Here is a 26,150-nt window from a genome sequence, read left to right as displayed (position 1 = left end):
CTCTTGTCTTAATTTTTCTGCCACAAAAATGACTTACAGTATGTTTTTGGTTTTTGCCAAAAATCATACAGCCGTTTCCTTCAATTCTTTTAGGTTTTATGTTTCAGTGACTGTGTAATAGTCAAGAATTGACGGATTGAAGCAGCTCTCCCAAAAGATAGGCTTTTTGGTTCTTTCCAGGTGTTTGGTATTAGAAAGCTGTCTTGAACTTTCTTTTCCATAAATTTTAAATATGTCATTATTTCCTTAGACAAATTCCTAAGTCAGAAGGTACCACTATGTTTTGATTACCTTCTTTATGTGACAGCATTTCCCCTGTTTTCTACGTTAAGATGTTTACAGATAAATGGAATGGTGCACAATTAAGTTTGAGAAATACTGCATTTGCCACTATTACCCAAGAATGGCAATGCACAGTAAAGGCCAAGAGTAAATAAACTTTAAGCACTAGCATTTCTCAAACATTACTTCAAAAAACTTGATTTTCCATGATTTTCTTAATGACATACCTTGTAATGAATTTAGAGAAATGATAAATGACAAAGTGAATGATTTGTTGAATCTGCACATAGATTTCTTTAAATTGGAATTCTGAATTTGTTCTTCTACCTTTTATTTAGTAGTATTCCAGTGTTTTAAAGAATACCAAATGTTCATTTCTTACTAATGAGATCATGATAATTCTACTTTATTCCATAGAAATATAGTAACTGTCTCTAACAGATATTTATAGAAAACTTATAATGGCCTTACAAAAAGTAGAATTGGAATTATGTTATGACTAAAATTGAGAATTGACTGAAATTAAGGCTCAGCTTTTTTCTATGTACATACGGATCATTGAAATAATTGATGGTTAAAATGAATCTGCAGAAGGGTGATGCCTTATTCTAGTGAGACTACTATAACAAAATATTATAAACTGAACAGCTTATACCCAACATTTTTATTTCTCTCGTACTGATGGCCAGGAATTCTAAGACCAAGATGTTGGTCTATAGTGGACCAGCTTTCTGGCTCATAGTTTACACCTGTCAGCTATATCCTCACATGCTAAAAAGGTCAAACTCCTCTGGCCTCTTATAAAGACACTAATTCCACCTGCATACCTATTGCTTCCCATTAAATCCATATTATATGCCCCTGTTCTAGTAATTACTGCCCCACTCCTGGCCAGCTTTTCCTTGGTATACAGTGCAACAAAGCATTTTGACTGCAACTCATGTGGCATTGGCTTTTAATCCCATCTTTGTTTTGAGCACGAGAGAATTTTTAAATATCAAATGCTGCTGTGTATTGAAATAAATTTAGTTATTTTTTTCAGTAGTTTTTATTCTTTATGATAGAAGAGATTCTGAATTGGCTTACTTTACACTAAACCAAAGCTGAGTCCCCCCCCCCCCGAAAGCAAGAATGAATTTTTCTAAATAACGTATTCAGCACATTTAGATACTAGTGCAAATGTTCCCCTTTACTGTACAATATTAATAAAATGGACATATAATGAATATGCTAAACTGTCTTAGAGACCACAATAAAGCCAACTGTATAACTGGTATATTTCATTTTTTAATACTGTCAAATCTTAGATTTCAGGTAACTTGGTCAGTGAGTGTTCTACAAGACAAGCACACATTTCTAAGAAATTTTAATTTGATTTAAAAAAAAGAAATTTTAACTTGATAAACAAGCGATGTCTAGCAATGAGTAGTAAGTACTTATGTTAAATGTCATATGATCACAACTCATTTCTTTTTCTCTGTTTCGGTATACAAGTGCTTTGGGTTAAGAGCAGAACAAATTATTCTGTCAAACCAAGATTTACTATGTTTAAAAATTGTGCACCAATTCTCTTAAGCAGATGCTAGTAATATTTAGGTGTTTCCTATGTGTGTACCAGATTTTTGTGTCAAAAGGTTAAAGTAAATGGCAAAACTGTAACTTACCTAGACTTTGAAACAACTTAGCACAATTCAGTGGTGCCTCTGTTTATGAATTTCATTCAGTTCACTGTTCTGGGAAAGAATCAGCCATGGTTGTGTTCGTCACCCAATACAGGTTTCACAAACAAAAACAAAATTTTGCCAGATGCTTCTATTTGCAAACCAAATTGTTCACAAAATGTTTGTGGACCAAAGTACCACAAATGTTATGAAAATTTTATGAAACCCATCCTGTCTGGCTTGATGGACTAGGGAAGGGGCAAATGGTCAGGCATAATCACTTCTAGGTATTCATAGTAGGTGGAAATTTAGGTACCAGAATTGCACCTAATGCTGAAAACGTTTTCTAAGTATGATTTCTTTGTTCCTTGCTCCAGAATAGTCATTTTGTATGTTAACTATAAAAAATATGTTTCTTTTTACTATGAGACATATTTTCCAAAATATATTTGTTAAGGTACTTTATGGTTTCTTTTGAAAATTGAGTACTAGTACTGTATTTAGGTTGTCCTTACAAGTCATTTATTTCTCCACAAGTTCTGTTTTAAAAGTTACCTAGCATTTATCCTTAAAGTTTACTCTTGTTAGATATAGCATTTGAGTTGACAGGTTAGTGTTTTTTCAACACTTAAATTATGGCATTTTACTATCTGCTGGTCTCCATTTATTTCTAATGAGAAGTCAGTTTTCACTCAAAGTATTCTTCTCTTGTACATTAGATACCATTTCTTCAGCTGTGTTTACGATTTTGTCTTGCTTTAGTTTTCAGCAGTTTGACTATAATGTGCCTCTGTAGTTAATTTGTTTGTTTTAGGGTTTGTTGTTGTGGTTTTTGTTTTTGACGTGTATGGGATCTTTTGGGTTGTTTGCTTGTTTGAGATTTGTTGATCTTAAACTTGTACATTTATCTTTTACTAAGTGGAGGAAATTTTTAACCATTACTACTTCAGATTTTTTCATACCTTATTGTCTACCCTCCTTCTAATCTCTAATTACAGATACATTAGGTTTTTTTATACTTTCCAACAGGACTATAAGGTTCTGTACCTTTTTTCCCCCAGTAATATTTTTTTCCACCCTTTAGATTGCTTTTCTTCAGATTCACTGACTTCTCTGTCATTTCCAGGCTAGGTTTAAGTTTATCCAGTGAATTTTTCATTTCAGGTATTTTTTAGTTCTTGAATTTCCATTTGATTCTTCAAAGTTTGTTTCCTTGCTGAGAAGTCTAAACATATTCATCCTTACATCCATGAGCATAGTTAAAATAATTGCTTTAAAATTATTTTTATTTTACCTCTTTTAAATATTTCTTTTGTTTTATAGTACATGTTTACGTTCTTTGTGTGAAGTTGGTACATGTGCTTAACATATCTGAATTCCTTTCATCACCCCCTTTCCCTTCCCTCTTTTATTCTTTCATCTCTTGCTCCCCTTTCCATTAAAATTATCCAAGATCTTTCCATGAAAGATCTGTCCCCCCCCTTATTGTCTTTTATTTTGATCTTTATTTATAATTTAAGTTTTACATAGAAGAGAAACTATGCAACAGTTAAGTTTGTGTGTCTGATTTATTTCACTTATTATTATGGTCTCAAGGTATATTCAGTTTCCTACAAATAACGCGTTTATCTTTCTTTGTGACAGTACCAGTCCATTGTGTATAAATACCACATTTTCTTTACCCACTCATCTATTGACTAAGGTAAAGGATGCTTCCAAGGTTTAGCTATTCTACACAATGTATCAACTATTGTAACGGTTCAACTAACCTGTTTTGAAATTTGGTTTTCATTGTTATGTTTTTATCTGTTTTTCTTTCTTTACAATAAAAATTCTTTAAAAAGAAACTTTAAAAAGTTTTAGCTTTTCTGAATTGTGTTACTGTAAACATGGATATTCATTTATCCACTGTAGTGTGATGTCTAATTCTTTCAGGGCGATACCATGAAGGGGAATAGCTGTATCAAATAGGATTTCCAAAATTCTTATGTCCCATTTCTACCGGTTGAGTCATCTTGGGTTTGTTCTTTGTTGATTTTCTTCTCTTGAATATGAATCAGTCTTTCCTGTTGTTTAGTTCATTTTAGTGGACAATAAACTTGACTGAACCCAAACTACAAATTCTGGAATCTCAGATCAGTTATTTTAACCTTAGCATGTCTACTTAGAATCTATCTTAAGTTTAGAGCTCAGATGTGTGCAAAGGATTTAGGGCTTCCTCTTTATGGTTCTTCCCTTTCAGCCTTTTTGGTCATGTCAAAGCCTGTCATTTGGTTCAACAAGCAAATAACAACTACATCTTCTGGGTCTGCTTTGTGACTAAAAGCCATGTAAAAATGGAAGATCATCCTTGTTATTCTCTTCTTTCAAATATTGGCCTCCTTGTTATTCTCTTCTTTCAAATATTTCTGTTTCTGCCTTCTACTTTCCAATCAGTGTTTTTTATACTTTGTCTTGTATATATAATTTTTATTCATTAAGAGTTAGTCTACAGGAGCTGTTTAGCCAATATAGGAAGTCTACCAAATTACAGTGGTAGCTGGGCAACAGTTACATACAGTTGTAATCACAGCTATTGAGGTGACTGAAGCAAGAGGATTGAGAGTTAACCCAACCTGGTCAACTTAGCCTGGACTCTTTCTTTAAAAAATGGGGGGGGGGGGCCAAGAAAATGTAGCTCATTTGAAGACCCTGAATTCAATCCTCAGTGTGGATTGGAGTGGAAAGAAGAGGTATGAAGATGCGATGGTGGAAGAGAGACAGAGAAGCCTTTTTGATGGAAAAGTTGGCCAGGGAAGTAGTCACTAGGAAGTACCATATGATCAGAGACCTTAATGAAATAAGAGGGAGAGCCATGCAAGTATCTAGGAAGAATGTTCCAAGCAATAGGACTAATAAGTCTGAAAGCCCAGTGGAAGGAGTTTCATTGGCTTCTTTGAGATGTCTCCAGGAGATCATTTAGAACCAAGGAACAAAGAGAACGGTAAGAGATAAAGTAGGGTAGTGGTGGTTAGTAAGAGGCCTTATGAAGCCCAGTTTTGAACAGAAAGGGTGATCACTCTGATTTCTTTTCACAAAGTTAACTCTGGTCACTAGAGAAAAGACTGGGAGCCAGATGAAAGAATAAAAGCAAGAAAACCATTTAGGAGACTTGTAGAGTAAGGAATAAGTATTCTAAGTGAATTATGGTGGCTCATACAAAAGCAGTTAATGGGTGAAAAAAGTGATCAGATGTAAAATACACTTTGTAGGTAATAGTCTTGATACTAGAGTAAATGTGGGATAGAATAAAAACCAACTAGATGAATGATGAAATAGAAAAGGCTGGAGAGGAGTTAGCTTAGATATAGGGGAATTAAAATCTGAATTTTGGGTGAGCCAGCAGCGACCACGCATCTCTGGAAGAGAACCAAGAAGAAGCCAACCCCTTCCTATAAGCCAGCAGCGACCATGTATCCCAGGAAGAGAACCAAAAAGAAGCCAACCCCTTCTTGTGAGCCAGTGGTATTCATGGGCCAGGGCAACCCCTTCCTGTGAGCCAGCAGAGGGCAGGTTTGGAGACAAGAAGTGCCCCACCCCAACCCGAAACATCTGACGGATTTGAGACACACAGGCTTGAAATGATAGCCACTGAAGTTAAAAAAAAACCCACACCCTTAATGTCTATATTGTTTGACTTTGCAAACCTAAAGGTTGTAGTCTGAGCATTTGTTTAGAGGATAACAATGTGCAGTATAGCAACTACAGGGGATTTCCTTCTGAAAATGGTAGCCATTGTTAATTCCCTATTATCTTGTTTTAAAGTCCTGTATCATTTTCATTGTTTTGTTTTGTTTGACTTTATTATATCTGATGGAATGGGGAACTGTTTTGAAGATAACAAGATATATTATGGTAGCCATTGTTGATTTCCTGTTATCTTGTTTTGAAGTTCTATATAACTTACATTTGTTTTGATTGGTTTTATTCTGTTTTGTTTCATTTTGCTATGCCTGATGATATGGGCAGTTATTTTGAAGATAACAAGAGGCATTATGGTAGCCATTGTTGATTTCCTGTTATCTTGTTTTGAAGTTCTATATAATTTTCATTGTTTTGTTTTGATTGGTTTTATTCTGTTTTGTTTCATTTTGCTATGCCTGATGGTATGGGCAGTTATTTTGAAGATAACAAGAGGCATTATGGTAGCCATTGTTGATTTCCTATTACCTTGTTGTAAAGTCCTGTATCACTCTCACTGTTTTGTTTTGATTGGCTTTATTCTGTTTTATTTTGTTCAGTTTTATTCTCTTTAAGATTTCTTTTTAAAGCTTGATTTTGGACATGGTAAATTTGAAATGAATTTTAGATAGCCAAAGGAAATGTCAAATAACCAATTGGATATATTATTCTGGAGTTCAAGGAAAAGATTAGGTTTGAGACAGTAATTTTGTCAGGTCTTAGTGTATATTTCCTTAAAGAGGAATGTAGATGAATTTGAAAAGAAACCTATTTCTAAAGTCCATTTGTGAGCCAGGGATTTAGCTCAGCAACATAAGCGCCTGCATGGCAAGCAGGAGGTCATGCGTTTGAACCCAGTACCAAAAATAAAAATAAAATAAAAGTCCATTTGCATGGTCAACAATTAGATATAAAGAAAAAAAAGAAGATTTGGCAAAGAAAACTGAAAAGATGCTGCGAGTGGATAGAAGAAAAAACAGGAATATAAATCTCAGAAGCCAAATGAAGAAATTGTTGAAAGAATGAGAGAGTAGTTGTTTCAAGGAGTTCTAGCCCAAAATGGGAGAAATTCAGAGAAATGGGCTGATATCTGGAAAGAAATCACGAGAGGCTTTCTGAAGATGAGCAGCTCTATAGCATGTTTATCACTGTCTTAATTATTTTAAAGTATTATTTATTAATTTCCAGTATTTCTCAAATCTCCTGCAAAACATTTATAGAACAGTACTTTGAATGCTAAAAGGTGTGTGTGTGTTGGTATGTGTGTTTTACATAGAAACACTGTTAGGAAATTGTACTGCAAATAGCTTGGTTTGGCAATGATTTTTACCTGTGAGATGTAATTGACCTGAAGTCACATCAGCAAAGTAATTTAGTAAAATTCAATTGAATGATAAAATATCTGAATGACTTTTTATTCTCTGGGGGACTTGGTACTTCAGCTGTAAGCAAATGTACTTTTAAAATGCTGTCATTTATTATTCTGAAGACTATAAGGTAATTAGCTACCCAGTAATGAACTAAAGATCTAAATTTACAGGCTTGTATTTTTTAAACTAATGTTTTTGAAGTTAAAAGAAATACTATAAATAAGAAAATAGTTTTAAGGAGATTGTGTCTTTAAATTTATTCTAAATTATATTTTAATTAAATAATATGGTTTAAAGTTATTTCATTCTAATATATTTATATTCTTTTATGTCCTAAAGAGATTTTCTAGATTAAACCTAGTTTACATTAGACACATGAGTTTAGGGAATAGTTCTTTTTTTGTGGGGAGGATTGAGATAGGATCTCACTGTGGGGTTCAGGCTAGACTTGACTTCACTGTGTAGCCCAAGCAGGCCTTAATTTCATGGAGATCCCCCTGCCTCCAATTCCTCAATAATCCAGACATGCGCCACCATGCCAGCTCAGAGTTGCTTTTTTTATAGTAGCCTGGGAGTAATTCTTGACACTGGTTACACATTAGTCACCTAGGGAACTTTAGAAAATTCATATGCCCAGGCTGCTAATTAAATGAGAACTACTATGGTTGAGGCCCTAGTATTTTTTAAGTACTGATTTAATAGACAAAGCAAAAATGAAATGCTCCAAAGGCCATGAGAATGAATTGATTATACACTAAAAGGTTAACATGCCTGAAAAAACATGAGATATTAGATTATCAATTATTAAATTTTAGGCAGCTTGCAATATTTTTATAGAACACTAAGAATTTTAAGTAGAGCTAGTAAAAATTTTTACCTCCATCACCCTTAAGAAAAAAACCAGTAGTCATTCATTCTCATTCTTCTCTTAGAAGAGTAATAGAGGAAACCATGAAAGTAATTTCTTTCTTATTTGAATGCCTTTTGGCACTGTATTTATGGAACAAGCACATCCAAAGGAGTTAGACATTGTAAAAGTTTGCCCTCAGGCGTTATACTGAAGACAGTTTTAACCATATTGAAAGCATTATAGGTCTGAGTAATATTTTCATAGTTCATGTTGTTGGATGCTAATAAGGCACATGGCTTTTCATACTAAATTTTTAAGTCCACAGCAATTTTTAGTCTATAATCAATTCTCATTAAAATTTTTTTGTTTCTTTCACAGAAAATGCTTGGACAGAAGAGATGAGTACTAATTTCACTAAGGCCTAAAATTGCCTGCTGTACAGATAGTCCTGATTAGGCAATATACGAATGGCCCAAGGAAGCCACCAAATTGATTTTCAGGTTTTACGTGACCTGCGACAGAAATTCCCTGAAGTACCTGAAGTTGTTGTATCCAGGTGCATGTTACAGGTCAGTGTTCAGTGATTTTTTAATTTATTATTACAAATTTGGTGTCTTTCAAACATTGGAAGAAAACATTAAGTTATCTTTATGTTCGTGTTGTTATGCTGTGATAAAACGAGATGAACTTTGGTGTCCAATAGCCATGTGACCTTTGGCAAGATTCAGCTCTATTGCATATGCTGTGTGGGTCATATCATGTAAATATAAAGATTAATGAATTCTGAATATAAAACACTAATATATTATCCCATCTTACTAGCGATTAGCGTGCTTCATTGTCCCCCCTCTTGTTTTATCAGAACTTGTTTAAAAATTTCAGGTCTTTGTATAAAAGTGAAAAAAATTACTAAATTAAGGAGTCAAAAAACAGATCTAATATTAATTGATACTGCAATCATACTTGGGAAAACTGTATTGTCTCTTTGTATTTGTAAAATGAAAGAGTTGGAGTTGTCAGTGGCAAAAGATTTTTTTTTTTAATTTTTAATACGTAAGTTTTCCAACGAATGTCAGTAACAACTATTTCCTGTGTCTTGACTGATATACACAATTTAGAAGTCCATAATTTTGAATATTTGTAGTCATTCCTTTCCATTTGATTAGACTAGAAATCTTTGTATCAAAAAGTGTTTTAAGCTTGGATTTATTAACCTTGGCAAATAACTTTTAATGCTTAAAAGGAAAGCTGATAAGGAAATTTTTATCAAATCTGTACTTGATATCAAATGATTATATACATTTTGTTCACTAACCTTATGTTGTATCTATACTTTTAATTGATCTACCTGCCTTTATCCTAACTGACTTTTGGTCTTTCCAATCAATCCTCTTCTGCCAGAGTGTCTTTTTAAAAGAAAATTTTGTTGTGTTTATACACTTAAAACTTTCTGATTGTTCACCTACACTTTAGAATGGATTTCCTATGTCTTAACTAGTCTGTACTAGTCTGTGATCTGAAATCCTGGCTGTTTCTACAACCTGAAGCTTTATCCAATTCCTTCGTATACGTTTAGCTACATGACATTCTCCAAAATATCTTACCTTTCTATAATGATTAAGAACACAAGTTTTGGTGATATATACATTTGATCACATTTTGGCACCGTCAGTAGTTTAGTTAACCTCTCTGACTCATCTTCTGACTTTCTTTTCCTCAACTTTGTATATCAATAACGGCAGGAGAAATCTACATATTATAAATACATAAAAATATGTATATTTTCATATTCCTGCTAGCCTAACTGCTGCAGGAATTAAAAACACAGTTCATAAAAAAGTCACCCAAGTACCAGGCATTTAGCTCAGCTGCACAAGTGCCTCCCTGGCAAGCATGAGGTCTTGAGTGAGACCCCTGGTACCAAAAAAAACAGTCACCCATAGAGAATAAAAGCTAAGAGAGAATAGGCCAGAAGGGGAAAGAGTTAGAATTGAGATTTTTATATTATTATTTTGATCTTTGTAAATATCCTGCTTAAAAATACAATAATTCAACATGTTTTTCAACTTCACCAAAAATCAGAAAATAGGTAATTTTGGATTTCCTCTGGGCACCCAGGAGTTTCACAAAAAAAAAACACTTCTGTTTGCCATGCTTTCCAACAGTTAGTGCAAACTAAAATGAAACCTGTTTGCTTGGAACTTGCTTGTGAAACAGACCATACTTTTTAGAGGTTAATTGATAGCAATTCTCTGTATCTAGGCAGGTTTTTTTTTTAGCTGATGAAACAAAAAATGAGACAAGAAAGAAAAAAAAAAACAGTTTCTCTGGGGATAGCAAGAGTGACAATCTCCCAAATTTAAGAAAATACTTCTGTTAAAGTAAAAAGGCAAATTAAATGACCTCTAATGTAATACAAACATCTCTTGTTTGGAAGTAGCCTCTCCTTGGGGAGCTGTTTGCCCTTTCTTAGTTGAGCATTCTCGGGAGGAGATCCTCCCTATAGTATACTCGTCCACAACTTTTAAAGAAAAGGGTCATGCCATATTGCTTCCCTGTGTAACTGTTCTTAATTTATGTCCTGATTCTTAGAACCTAAGAATCCCTCTTCTGTTTTCTTCTTGACTGTATGCTTAGATCTTTTTTTTTTTTTTTTTTTTTTTTTTTTGTCTTTTTCTTTTTTATCGGTACCAGGGATCAAACTCAGGACTGCCTGCTTGCAAGGCAGGCGCTTATGCCACTGAGCTACATCTCCAGCCCCCTGCTTAGATCTTTTTAGAGCTACTGTACTCATACCTCATATTCTCTGAGGTAGCTATGTTATCAGCAGTATGATTTGTAACTTTAAAATTTGTTTTTATATTTTACAGTTGAATCATAGCATAAAATAGTGTGAAAATTTTACATGATTGGCACTTTCATTTTAAACTGAATTTTTTACTATTTGAAAATTTCCCTATGAGAAACTTGTTTAAGAATGTTGTTTTTAAAATAATTCATTAAGAACTACTGATTCAGTATTATGTACTACTTAGTATTTAAATTGTATCTACTTAGCTGAAGCCTTTTCACATGGCCTCCATCCATAGACCTTTATCTGTATTTCTAACTTCCTCCATTCTGCATTGTATTTACATATGTACATTAATCTGATCCATTAGGCTGAGATCAGCTGTTTTATGGGTTTCTACCTGCCAAGTAGATAGCAGTAAATGTTTGAAGGAATGAATCAGAATGTGAGTGTTGTCAGTGGGTTTCCTTTGATACTATCTGAGAAGTTCGGGGAAAATGAAAGAGAAACTGGAAGTTATGATTCAGACTTTTTTGTAGCTTTGAAGAGAATACTGATTTCTGGCTTGTACACACAAAAAAGCAAGAATTTTTAAAAACTCATATCCCACTCATTCTAATACACTTTAAACTGAAGGTTCCCACAGTTTCCCACTAAAAAATAATCAAAGATCTTTTAGGAAATGGTTGATTTCAAAATGGGGCATGTACAAGATGAGCTTATGTATCTTGTCATATCAGAAAGCAAGGAAGCTAATAAAAGACTACTCAGCTCATGTCATAAGTACACAGGAGTCAACACAAAGCTCTTTCTACTGGCCTACACATATGGTATGATAAACACAAAACATTACAGTAAATCTTAGCCGGCTTTGGAAATTTCTAGGGTACCAACTTTAAAAATTACCCTGCCTCCTCTTTGCAAAGAGTAACCAACTAGTTGATAGCAAACCTTCAAGAAGAATTGATGCTAATAAATAAAGATATCTTACAGTTAACATATGAACAATATCACCATTTTTCAACCCCTAATGAATTAGTATTTCTGAACAGTAGTTACCAATAGCTGCTTAAAATCTTTAGCAGTGTGAAGTTGATAACATAAGATTGCACCGAGAATGTGATGTCCATAGAGAATAAGTAGCGGAAAACCACGAATGACTGCATAGCTGGGACTGAGCTGTTGCTACTTAATAAATACTTACAAAGGATTGAAAGGAGTTTTGAGAACCTCAGAATTTCAGAGGAAGACTTTGTAAAAATGAGTATGAAGCATTTACAAGAAGAATATAGAATTGGATTTGGGAATGTAAAATTAGATTTCAACTTGGGAACAATGACAAGTTGAAAAAAAGGTAAGGTCTGTCTCTGTGAGCTTTGGCTTGGTAGGAAGAATTTACTAGGCATGGCAATAAAGTTGTTAACTTTAAAAGCTCCCATTAGATTCAGCAAAAGATAAAAGTCTTGTTTAAATGACTATTTTGTATCAGTTAATAAGGATTATAATCATTTTTCCAACTTTACTTGAAAAACTAGTAGGTGGATATCAATTCAGAGTTATGAGTAGAATAAAATGATTTCATGAATATCATGAAAGATACAAATTGTTGGTTCTGGGAGGAAAGAAAGTCAACCATTGCTCTCTAACCTTTTCTTTCGTGTTTCTGTTCATTGTGAACTACCATTTCTTAATAAAACTTCAGGACATCTTTGTTGTCTAGTGCTTTTTTACATGCTTTTATCTGTTATCAGACTACTTGTCAACATTTTAACATCATTTCCTTTTTTATCTTTTTGAGACATGGTCATTCTGGCTGGCCTGTAGATCACTTTGTGGCCCAGGCTGGTCTCTAACTCTGACTCACAATGATTCTCCTGCCTCAGCCTCTGGGTGCTGGGATGACAGGCATGTGCCACCATGCCCAGCTTCTTTTTTATTTTTAAATGTTTAAAACTCTCCCCTTCCTCTCAGGTTCCTAGTCTTTCAGTTCTCTTTGAATTTTTTTTCTCACTTAATGTCCAGATGGTGTTGTGCTCATGTCTTCTGTTGTTTTGTTAAAAGGATAGTCATTTCTTTTCATCCTAAGTATGAAAAAATTATCTACCACAAATACCCTTTGTGTGTCTACTTTCCTGTTTATCTACCTTCAGTAGCTCTTTCCATAGTTTGTATTAAAAACCAAACTCTAGTATGATTTGATTTTCAAAATCCTTCATTATTAAATCCCAGCCTGCTTTTGCAGTAATTTGTTTCACAAAACTTCTGATACAAACTTTTAACTCCAGTGAAATCTATTCTAGTCACCTTGTTTGGAACTTGCTTTTGTCTACTTTTACACTTACGTCTTTTACTCATTCTATAATCTTCACGAATCCACCTCCCAAGAAGTCCTATGATACCATCAGGCCATACCTCCACCATTAACCGAGTCCTTTTTTACAATAGTATTAACAGTGTCAAACTTGAGTTCCACCTGTTGTTTGGCACACTCACGTAAAAATGTCACTGTTTCAAAAGTTATGATTTATCTTCCAAATTGAGTTGAAGGCTATTTTAAAGGAAAAATTCAGTCTTAACAATGCTGTGCATATGATAGCTGTTCAGTTAATATTTTTGTGGATGATTTATGACTAATGGTTAGTCTGTTTCTTTGGAGCATTCTCTAAAAACAGTCTGGTTTTGTTTCTTGGGTTTTTTTGTTTGTTTATTTCTCTGGAATGGGTTTTTTTCTTAGTACATGTTTATAACTCATACAGTTTACAGTCATCTTGGGTAGTGGTTACATGTGCATACTACTCCTTTTCAGTCTCTCCCCCTAACCCGGCTTCCTCTGGATTCTCTGAGGAGTAACTGGCAAAAAATTTTTCCCATTCTGTAGGGTGTCTCTTCACACTACTTATTGATTCTTTTGCTGTACAGAAGCTTTTTGTTTTTTAAGAGCAGGATATATTTATTGAGAGAAAGAAAGCTTCCATCTAAGAGAGAGACAAAAGGGTTCTGTAGGTTGCCCTATAGAAGCTTTTTGACTGATACCATCCCATTGTTGATTTGTGCTTTTACTTCTTGGGCTATCAAACTTTTGTTTAGAAACTCTTTTCTCAGAAGTATTTTTGTATGATACTCTGTAAAGGTAGAGATATGAATTCACTCCAGCACTTAGCTCCTACAGGCTATCTTGCACTTGTAATTTATATATACATACAGTGGTGCCTCAGTTCACAAACGTAATTTGTTCCATGATTTCTGAAAAGATGGTCACAGTCATGTTCGTCACCTAATGTAGAGTTTGTAAACAAAAACAAAATTTTGTCTAATGTTTTGCCTAACGTATTTGTAAGCTGAGATACTGCTGTGTTTTACACAAGAGGAAGCATGTGAATTCAGATTACTTTGATATGCATTTTATAACATTTTTATTTAAATATCAATTTATTTAAAGGGTCATTAATTTTAAAAATACGTGTAGCACTTGAATACACATGCATTGGTAGAAGTTTTCTTCCAAATAGTTTGAGAAACTTTAAAATTATTAACTTTTTAAAAACGATTTAATCATACAATATTATATACTTAAGTGGAATGATTACCTTAGTCAGTATTGAAATTGTATTTTAATTAGATTGTAATTTTACTGCATTTGTGTGGTACATTTTACTAAATAGCACCTCCTAAAATAATAATGATTTGATTCATTTTTGTTACTAGTAACAGTTTTTCCATTACATTAGCAGTGAGGATTTTTCGTTCAGCTATTTGCATAAAAAGTAGTGCTTCTCACAAAGTTTCCATTGTATCTGTTATTATATAGAATTTTTGGTGATTATAGTCTTTATTTTCTTTTAATTATTAACATGAAGTTTTTTTTTTAATAGAATAATAATAACCTGGATGCCTGCTGTGCTGTTCTCTCTCAAGAGAGTACAAGATATCTTTATGGTGAAGGAGACTTGAATTTTTCGGATGATTCTGAAATTTCTGGTCTACGCAATCACATGACTTCTCTCAATTTAGACTTGCAGTCAGAGAATGTTTATCACCATGGAAGAGAAGGAAATAGAATGAATGGAAGTAGAACTCTAATGCACAGCATTAGTGATGGACAACTTCAAGGTGGTCAGTCCAATAATGAACTGTTTCAGCAGGAGCCACAAACAGCACCAGCTCAAGTTCCTCAAGGCTTTAATGTTTTTGGACTGTCCAGTACATCTGGTGCTTCAAATTCAACACCACATCTTGGATTTCACTTAGGCAGCAAAGGAACATCAAACCTTTCTCAGCAAACTCCCAGATTTAATCCCATTATGGTAACCTTAGCCCCAAATATTCAGACTGGTCGTAATACTCCTACATCTTTGCACATACATGGTGTACCTCCGCCTGTACTTAACAGTCCACAGGGAAATTCTATCTACATTAGGCCTTACATTACAACTCCTAGTGGTACAACTCGACAGACACAGCAGCATTCTGGCTGGGTATCTCAGTTTAATCCAATGAACTCTCAAGTTTATCAGCCTTCACAACCTGGTCCCTGGACTACTTATCCTGCATCTAATCCTCTGTCACATACCTCAACCCAACAGTCAAGTCAGCAAGGCCACCAGACCTCTCACGTCTACATGCCCATCAGTTCACCTACTACTCCACAACCGCCGACAATTCATTCATCTGGTAGTTCACAGTCTTCTGCTCATAGCCAGTATAACATTCAGAATATTTCAACAGGACCTCGAAAAAATCAGATTGAAATCAAACTTGAACCCCCACAAAGGAACAGTTCTTCAAAATTGCGTTCTTCTGGACCTCGAACCTCCAGCACTTCCACTTCAGTCAACAGCCAGACCTTAAGTAGAAATCAGCCCACTGTTTACATAGCTGCCAGTCCCCCAAACACTGATGAGATGATCTCCCGTAGTCAACCTAAGGTTTATATTTCAGCTAATGCCACCACAGGAGATGAACCAGGCATGCGGAATCAGCCCACAGTCTTCATATCCACAAACTCTGGAGCATCTGCTGCCTCCAGGAATATGTCTGGGCAAGTGAGCATGGGTCCTACCTTTATTCATCACCACCCTCCCAAAAGTCGAACAATAGGCAGTAACTCTGTAACTTCTCCTCGAGTGGTGGTCACTCAACCCAATACAAAATATACTTTCAAAATTACAGTTTCTCCCAATAAACCCCCTGCTGTTTCACCAGGAGTTGTTTCCCCTACCTTTGAACTTACAAATCTTCTGAATCATCCTGATCATTATGTAGAAACAGAAAATATTCAGCACCTCACAGACCCTACGTTAGCACATGTGGATAGAATAAGTGAAGCACGGAAATTGAGCATGGGATCTGATGATGCTGCCTACACACAAGGTAATATTGGCACTAAGGGAAGGATAATTCCTGTGCTGGACTTACTGGATTTTATAGCAGTAATGGCTGTCAGCATTACTTTATCTTTTATGGGTTATCCCAGATAACATAATATTTGGAAGCATTCCTATAAATTTACATTACAGTTTTATTATATATTGGATACAGTTATCAGTTCTTCAGAATAGTCAGCTGTACTTTCTTTGGTTTTTGGATTTTTATTGATTTTGATGAGTTTTTTGTTTTGTTTTGTTTTTTGGAGTTTGGAGGTTTTTTGTTTTTAACGGTTTGTGATACATTCTTTTCAGTTTTTCTTGTATCTGTGGTAATACTGGCTTCCCATTAAAGCATCTACAAATGAAAACTCATAAAAACACACGTTTATGAGAGTGGTTGAAACTTCTTTGACCACATATTTTAAAAATAAAAAATTTTTCTTCTGATAAAAGTTACAGTCTTATCAAAAGTCTATTTGAATAATTTAACTCAAAAAATGAATCTTGTTCCTGATCCTTCTCTTTCAGTCTCAAACGTCATACATATGTGTGTGCATACACGTGCATGTATGTTTCAGAGTTCCCTAGCTGTTTTAATTATACTAGAAACTGTGTTAAAAATGGTGTTAAAGTTTACATTTCCCACATATCTGTAGCTAACTGGAACCATCTTTTGTTTCATTTGAGTAGTGCATGAATTTTAATATACCTTTATTTTTCTTCTTTCTTAAAGATTATTTTTCTCCTTTCCTGTTGTCAAAATAGCAGGCTTCCTGTGTTTGACTGCTTGCTGATATTTAAATGGATAGCAAATTTTAAAAAAATAGTTCGATAAGAGAAATTATCAAGTGAAATAGTCATTTACATTGAACTGAATATTACAGTTATATTAAGTTACTTGTATTTTCACCATAATTCACATTTTAACTCAAATGTTGATAAAAACATATTACTTAAACATGCCATCTACAGTTTTTTCTCCCATTCTTTCTTGTATCTACTGTACTCAGGATTTTTCCACTGCAGTCAACCAGAACTTCTGTTAAGGTCATCTGTGATAAGATTATTGCTATATCCAGTAGACATCTTTCAGCCATCATTTTCCTTGATGTGTGGATAACAGTATTTTAGTCAGTCAGTCATCTTGTTCTCTGTGAAACACTCTGCTTATTTAGTTTCAGGCAGATTATTGCAGTAGCCTTCTTGCTCTTAGCCTTGCCTCCTGTGATTTTTTGACGCAGCTACCGTCGAGACACTATTCCAAGCATACGTCAGATCCTGTGCCTGTGGGAGCATCTGATCCATTTGGAATAAAAGCCGTGAAGCGTACATGCTCTGCTTTCCTTTTCCCCACCAGCTCTTTTCCCTTTACGCACCATCTTGCTCACACTGTTCCAGCTTTACTGACCTTATTCTTCATTAATCATGGGAGCCATATCTCAGAGCCTTTTGTATTTGTTCTTCCTACTGTCTGAATTTTCTCCTCAGAAATCCACAGGTACCTTTCTCTCACACTTCAGTTCCTTACTTAAAGTCACCTTTTCAATGAGACATTCTTTGTCTCACTAACTAAACTTAACCCAGAACTCCCTGTGTCTCCCATTTCTCCAATAGGATGAATAATGAATAATATTAAGATACTTAATAATGAATACTTGCTGAAAGTTGCTATGAATTAATCACTTTTGCATATGCATTTGTTTCCCATGAGCACTATAAAGTAGACACTAACTTTTTTTTTCAGACTGAAACACTTAGGAGCAAATAGGTTAAATAACTTGCCGAAGTACAAGTGGTAAGAGTGAAGATTCTAACTAGAAAATTGACAGAACCCACACTGCACTATATCGTATTTTTATTCAAATTTTCAAAATAATCTTTTTTCAGATGTGTCTTGTTGCTTCATATAGCCGTGGCACACCACTTTGGGGCCTACATATGTCACAATTTGAGAAACATGGAGCTGAAAGATCATTCAGTAAACAACAAAAAGAAACAAATGAGCCAGGCCTGGTGGCACATGTTTGTAACCCAGCTGCTCAGGACACTAAGGCAGGGTAGTGAGTTCAGGGCTAGTCTGGACAATCTAAGAAAACCCTACAAAATAGGACTTGAGTGTAAGTTACAGAGTACCAAAAACAAATACAGCGGGGAGAAGTCACAATAAGCAGCTAAAACTAGAAATAACTTGAGACAATCCTCAAGGTTATAGAATACCTTCTGAAGCACCTGAAAATTAAAAAAAAAAAAACTTTCAGGTGTGAAGGCTCAAAAGCATTAAAGCTTACCAAAAAGTTTCCCAGAATGCACCACTCAGATTGCTTAGCAACAGCCTTCAGACGGCTATCACAACCTTCATCACTTCTTCTAAACATGTTTACATATGTATGAAATGTTGTAACAGTGGTGTGACTGTGTGGCTCTTGTATTGAGTGTTCATGCATGTTTTATCGGAATGCGTGCTATTCTGCACCCTTTTACCTGCTTGTTTATTTTATTACAAAAACGACATTGACCCGGGTTTACATATTAAGTGACAGTCTTAATCTAGTGTTTTATTAATCTGTTTCAAGATATATCATAGGACTGTTCTTTTCTTTAAATCTTTCATGCTTTTGCTCTACACATGGATAATACTTTATAACTCACACAGTGCTATCTATAGTATTAAATGGTGTGATCTAATACTGATCTTTAAGCAAAGGTCTTTTCAGAATTCTGATTTCAATAGTACGGGAGAAAAAAGTAGCTTTGCCTCCTGCAGTGAACTTGCTCTTTATAAGATTTTGAAACATACAGTGTCAGAGTAAAAAGATAAATCTAACCAGGTACTGGAATGAGGACAGTATTTTTCCCCAAATGGAGCAGGGGCCAAAGTTGGTAATCAAAATGTATTGTTTTTCTTATAGTCTACCATTTTAAATCCAAAAAGACTATAATAAATTCAGAAATGAAAATTTATTTTGAAAAGATATATTTAATATGTTCTCTGTTATAGTGGTCAGAAGAAAAAAAAAAAAGTAGATAATAGGAAGTAAGGAAATAGATCTTTCCTAAAGGGGAAGGTGGTCAAAAGAGGGAGAAACAGTGGAGAAAGGTAATAAAATTAAGGTGTTATATACATGTACCAACTCCACATTGTATATTACATCTATACTGCAAACATATGCTAATTAATGCTGTGACAGAGCCACCAGGCATGATGATTTGTACACACAGTCCCAGCTACTAGGCAATCTGTTGAGCCCAGATACTCAAGGTCAGGCTGGACAACAGAATAAGACCCTGCTTCTTTAAAAAATTATATATGTATTTGCCTTTCTAAATTTTAAGTTAAGTACTCCAAAAGCAAAAAAGGGAAGTAAAATTTATGAAATTTGACTACCTCCCTTATATCAGCACTAAACCTAAAACTACCACGAACACTACCATCCCTAAAGGAAGTAAATTAAACTTGAGTCTTTAAAGCATTACAGGACTCTAAGACAAAAACGAGTGCCAGATAGAAAACCTTGTTGAAGAGAAATTTAAGTTTAAAATTCCCAGATATAAAGAACACTCTTCTTCCATTTGTTAGGGAAAACAAATGTAGAAACAAAATTGCTTATCAGTAATCCTGTCACCCATCAGATAGTTATACCCCTCTCTCAAGATTCAAACCACCTAACTTCTGAAAAGTAGCAGAAGTATTCCATCACTTACTGTATTCTGAGGCTTTCTAGAGACCTCTTCCATTCATAATGGCATGTGTTTTATAGTGCTGGCAACTTTTACAGCTATGAAAAACAAATTGCTTTACTCATTAAGACTAGTTTTCATGGTAAAAGGAAGATCTATTTTGTATATTTTGTTACAAAACCAGCAAACCTAGCAAACTAACCCAACTGCCAAAAATGTTTTCTCATTCGGTCTTTTCAAGAAATCCGTCAGTAGTGTTGACCTAGCTGATAAACTTTTTTCAAGTTACATGTGTAAAATCATAAATACTCTTATTGATACTTTAACACCATTTTTTTCACAGTTACATTTGTGGTTTCATTATGCTATTAACTAGTAACTCTGACTTTGAACCTAAAATAGAAATGCAAGTAAAAAAATTGTGGGTCAAAAATCATTTTTTTGGACTTCATTTCTTTCATTTTAGTTTCTCACCAGTGCTTTCCTCCAAATCACAGTGACCTATGTATGAGATTTAATGGGGCACAAGTTCAATGAATTAGCTACTCTTTTCAAAAAGATATAATTTACTTCAAACCTTTACATTTGTACCTGGTTAAACTTAATGTATCTGCTGGTTGAAAAATGCCTTCTGTAGTGTTCTGAAGGATCAACTGATTATATAATCCCACAGTCCTATGCACCATATATGTGTTCTGTGTTGGCATTGAAATCACATTATTAAATAACTCAGTAATTAAAATTAATTAACATACTGGGTGTGATGGTGTATTGCCCATATTTCCAGCACCCAGGAGGCTGAAGCAGGAGGATCACTGCATGTTCAAGGACAGCCTCAGCTACATAATGAGTTCAAGGCCAGCCTGAACTTCATAGTGATATTTTTTTCTCAAAAAACTGAAAAAATAAACAAAAAGATTAATTGACATTAAGCTGTTTAAATTTTTTGTTTAAACTTTTTTTTTGTTTTCAGATTCTCAAATTAGCCCTATTGACTGTCAGTTCTTCCCAGTCTTAAATCTAACAACTTTTTAAAACTGTGTTAAATCCTAGGGTTGGAAGAGATTTTAAGGTTCACATAGAATTCTGCATAAAAAGTTACCCAGTCTACTTAACCAAACAGCATGTAGTCCTACAGGATATAAATATAAATCCATTCGCTACTTGAATACCTGTGTGTGTGATAACACAGGTATTCAAGATAACACATTCCATTTTTGGAGAGGCTTACCTACTAACAAGTTATTTCTTAAGTTATTAAACCAGTATGTAAAAAGCAATATGAAGCAACATGTACATGGGTAAGAAATTCTACCAAAAATGAGAGCTAAAATATATCTCCAACCTTGACCCAGCCCTCCCACCATTTAACTATCCCTCCCACTATTTAACTATCAGAGCTGATCTCTATTAACATTTTTAATCCTCTTTATGTTCATTCACAAATACCTACCTGTGTATATAGCTATGTATATAGACATAAACATGCACACTTTTTTTAGTGGGAACATACTATACATATATGGGTATACATAAACACATATATGGTGCATAGGACTGTGGGATTATATAATCAGTTGATCCTTCATATCTGTATTGCCTCCAATCTGTAGATTCAGCCAGTTGCAGATTGAAAATTAGGCTAGAAGTCATTGTCCCTATACTGTACCTGTATAGACTCTTCTCTTGTCATTTACTGACAGTGCAGTATAACTATGTTGAATTTACTTCGTATTATGTGTTACAAATAATCTAGAGAATTTAAAGTATATAGAAGGATGTTCATAGATTATGTACAAATACTGTACCATTTTAAACAAGGGACTTGAGCATTCTCAAATTTTGGTGGGGAATGTGCATCCTGGAACCCATCCTCCACAGATTGCAATATAGGGAGAGTTTATAGAGAGAGTGTCCGCCAACAAAATGTATACACAGTTCAGTTCACCATACTAAGAAATGTCTGGAAGCTAATGAGCTTCCACTTTGGAACTTTAAGTATCTTTTAGAGGATAAAGGTAACTTGTATTAATCTCATGATGTCTCAATAAACTCAGTATTAAAATATACAAGTTCTTTTCCTGGTGTATACTTTTTTTGGCAGACTATATACATATACATATATATATATACTGTACAATATGTCTGACATACCTTAAGTCATACTTTAATTATGGTAATATGTCATACACTTTTTGCTTAATATATTTTATAACATATTTCAGCATGTTCGAATCTATTCATTTTTTAGAATTCTAATCATTTTAATAGCTTATTGAGGTATAAGTAATATACCATACAGTCCATTCATTCATAGCCCACAATTCAGTGGTCTTTAGTAAAGACACTATGTGCATCATACCCACAGCTAGTAGTAGAATACTTCCATCAACTCAAAACAATGTCATACCTATAAGCTTTTACTTACTTTCCTATCCCCAACACTACTGTCAGTGATAGGCAACTACTTGTCTACTTAGATCTGTGTAGATTTATATAGTCTGGTCACTTCATTTAAATGGAGTCATATACACTGTGATCTTTTGTGACCAGCTTTTTTCATTTTAAAATTCATGTAGTAGTAAATATTAGTAATAATTCTGTCTTGTAACCAAATGTGCTATTATATAGGTATACTGCATTTTATTTATTCATCAGTTAATGGGAATTTTGAGGGTTTTTTTCTGTCTTTCGGCTGTTACTAGTGTTTGTGCACAAGCTTTTGTTATGGATAGGTGTATTTATTTCCCTTCAGTGTACTCAGAAGTAGAATTGCTGGGTCATAGTAATCCTGTATCTAACCATTGAGGAATTGCCACGCTGTTTTCCAGGGGGCCTGAACAATTTTGCATTCCCACTAGCAGTATAAGAGGGGTCTGATTTCTCCACATTCTCACCAGTGCTCGCTGTTACCTGACTTTGTGGATGCTTGTCTTCTTAGTGCCTGTGAAGTACGTATTAATTACATTGCAGTTTTAATTTACATTCCTCTTAATGGCTAATAGCCTCAAGCATCCTTTCATGTGCCTGTTGGCTGTGTATTTTCTTTGGAGAAATGTCCATTTACATTCTTTATGTCTTTTTTTACATTCTTTTACACTCAAACATGTACCAAAAAAAGAGTTGTTTGTCCTTATTAAGTTGTGTGAGCTTTTTGTGTATTCTAAAAGTAAGTTCTATACGTAATTTGCAATTATTTTCTCCTGTTCTGTGAGTTATCTTCACTTCTTGATGGTTTCCTTTAAGCCCAAAAGTTGTTTAACTTATGGAAATCCCATTTGTATACTTTCATTGTTCATACTTTTTGTGTTGTATGTTAGAATCAATCTACAAATACAAGGTCATAGAGATTAACCCATAATTCCAGTTTCAGCTCTAATATTTTGGTCTTTAATCTGAGTTCATTTCTTCATAATGGTGTAAATTAAAAATCCAACTTTATCATTTTCTATGTGACTTCCTAGGTATCCTAACATTATTTGTTGAAACAATTTACTTGTGCATTTAATGATTTTTGGCACTGTTGGAAAAAAACCAACTGACTATCAGTGATATGTGTGTTATTTCTGGACTCTCTTTTCCAGTTATCTATGTTCCTTATGCCAATATTAACACCATCTTAATTACACTTGCTTTGTATTAAGTTTTAAAATTGGGACCTGAGTCCTATTTTGTTCAAACTGGTTGGTTTGAGATCTGATAATTCCATGTAATTTTAGAAGCAGTATATCAGTATCTACAAAGTTATCTTAAATTCTGATTGAAATGGCTTTAAAATATTTTTCTGCAGATTTGATTTTTTAATGTAAACAGAATTAAAGTATATATGATGAAAAGTTCTCACAAGACTGTTCACAAGCAGTTAATTTTTTATTTTTGAAATTGTACATCAAGCCATTTCTGTGTGTGTGTGTGTGTGTGTGTGTGTGTGTGTGTGTGTGTGTCTGTGTCTAGAAAATTTTTCCCATTCCAAGATTTTGAAGAAACAACAGAAACTTTGTGCTGTGTTTTCTCTTTTGTTATAATGATACCCTTGAAACCACATTGAACTGATTTCCTGTGACCGCCATCATAAACTTGAAAATAGTTACCATGGTCCCTTTTAATCTATAAACTTTATCAAGCTATAAACATTACTAATCTGTAAAATAAATTGTTTTTAGACAGTGTCTGTATCTTAATGATTAAAGATTGCATGTAAAATCTTAAACATGTACCAAAAATGCCAGCAAATTATTACCTAGTCAAAAGTCACACCAGTTGTTAAAGTGACTAAGTCATGTCTTATTAATGCATAAATAAACGTCTTCAAAAGAGTAACAGATTAAACAATATTCCTCAGACATTTGTTCTCCAACCCAGAGGTCCATTCATAGCACTGTTAGAATATCTGTCTGTAACTTGCTTTTTAAAATGGCAAAATGGGGCCAGGGATTTAGGTCAGTGGTGTAAACACCTGCCTGTTAAGCGTGAAGTTGGGAGTTTGATTCAGTACAAAAAAAAAAAGCCAAAATAGATGAAAACAGGATTCTTTGTTTTGAAGAGTAATTTCCATCTTACAGTGTTGTGATTTAGCCACCAAATAAACAACTTCAGTTTATAAAGTAAGTACAATACCTGCTGTCAACAAAATTAAGTCTAGAAAATTTTGGATAAGTTTTAGAAGCTGACATACTTTTTTAAATACAGTGATTAGTGTGACTTAAGCATTTAGGCATATAAAGTCAGAACAGACAAAATCTCAGACACTGAACAAGGTCCCTTTATTTTTTTATTGGTACTAAGAATCAAGCCCACAAGATCTTCTAAATGTTAGGCAAGTGTTCTACCTCTGAGCTATATATATCCCCAGTCTCCTATTATAGTTTTTAATAGCAAAATTCCCCCCACCCTTCTTTAAGTAAACCTAAAGTTTTTGTATCCATAAATGTCTGGTACATTTTACAGTGGCATAAGTATTTCTTTAATAAACATATTTGATTCTCTCACATTTTCGTTTTTAACCTTTTGGAGAAATTAGGCATTGTTTACACTGTTAGAGTACCTAAAATTGTTAACACCATCTGGAACTTCAAGTGTCTTTTTCTAATTTCAGATTAAATTGAGTAATGTTCATCTCTGTTGTTCATCAGAAGCTGGCAAAGTTGGTTCAAAGCCTAAACAAGCAATTTAAAAGATTCGGTACTTAAAAGTTTACAAGCACTCAGTTATCTTAACAACCACAAGAGGGAGTTCGATGCTTAAATTGCTTTTATCCATTAATTTAATTTGGATTTAAAGAGGCATATAAAAGTATTAAATTATTTTTTTCTGCCTATAATACCTGCTTTTTTTCCACTTACTTAGGAAGACCAGACAGGTTAGTTTATAAAACTAAATAAATATGTGTTTGAAATGTTAAATATACACCATTTATTCTATTTCCTTTGTAGAACAGGCCTATTTTAAAAAGCCAGCTATATCTACTATCAGCAACCTAAAAGTCTTGCCATATATCATAGTGAATTAAATCTTGCTAAGTGAAAAACATTAAAGCTAAACATTTGAGACTTTAAATCTCAAGTTTTTTTATCAGTTATTCATATTTAAATTTAAGTCTATTTTGGCCTTAAAATTAGTATTTTTATTCTGTGCTTTAAAAGTCAAATTGTTGTCGTTATGTAACATTTAATAAATATATTGACTACAAGTCTAAATGTAAGCTCTTAAAGTTTCCCTGACTTTTTGTCCTTAACATTTTACTCATAATGATAATTAAATACCTCTTAAACAAGGAGTACAAAATAAATTGTGTCCTCATGTGGTAGAAGGGGCAGGAAGACCAAGTACCATCAAGTCTCTCTGAAAAGGATGCTAATGCCATTCATGAAAGCATAGCCCCTCCTGACCTAATCACTTTCCAGAGGCCATACCTCTTAATGCTACTATAATGAGAATTAGGTGTCAGCATATAAATTTGAGGGGAGCATAAACGTTCAGACCGTAGCAGTTATGTCTCATGCCTTGTCGACAGGTTAATTAATAACCCTGAAACTTACACACATACACAATAAACTTGTTAAAGAACCAAGTCATTTATCTATGTTAAAGTTCTTAGATATAGCTTTGTTTTGCTTGGAATTTTTAGAGGGTTTTTTTTTTTTTTTTTTTTTCCCTGCCTTTATCTTGAAATACGGAGTCTCACTATGCAGTTCAGGCTGGCCTTGCGCTCACTTTGTAGCCCAGGCTGGACTCGAACTCGCAAGGATCCTCCCACCTCAGCCTCCTGAGTGCTGGGATTACAGGTGTGAGCCACCACGCCTGGCTTGAAATCTTAACAAGGTACCTTTTATTCCTTTTTTCAGTATTTTCCCAGTATATATTTTTCTAATATTAACTAGTCATTTGCTAAGCTTAAGCATAGCCGTCAACAAAGGGTTTCTTTTATCATTA

General features: G+C 34.1%; 1 protein-coding gene across 5 annotated transcripts in view; it reads left to right on the top strand.

The window, feature by feature from the left end:
• Tab2 (TGF-beta activated kinase 1 (MAP3K7) binding protein 2) overlaps positions 1-26,150 on the top strand; it is a 75,280-nt gene that overhangs the window by 34,835 nt on the left and 14,295 nt on the right. For all 5 annotated transcript variants that reach the window (XR_010041944.1, XM_063233021.1, XM_063233024.1 and 2 more), the window contains 2 exons: positions 8,262-8,452; positions 14,547-16,044. Coding sequence is in view for 4 of the 5 variants with exons in the window: in XM_063233021.1 (XP_063089091.1) it covers positions 8,351-8,452; positions 14,547-16,044 (1,600 nt within the window). In the remaining variant the exon portion in view is untranslated. The remainder of the gene's footprint in view (positions 1-8,261; positions 8,453-14,546; positions 16,045-26,150) is intronic.

This window comes from Cavia porcellus, unplaced genomic scaffold, assembly GCF_034190915.1.
Source record: "Cavia porcellus strain 051 isolate PalLab524CR breed Dunkin Hartley unplaced genomic scaffold, mCavPor4.1 scaffold_22, whole genome shotgun sequence".
Classification (NCBI taxonomy): domain Eukaryota; kingdom Metazoa; phylum Chordata; class Mammalia; order Rodentia; family Caviidae; genus Cavia; species Cavia porcellus.
The sequence above is the reverse complement of the archived record's forward strand: the minus strand, read 5'-3'. Positions and strand labels throughout refer to the sequence as shown.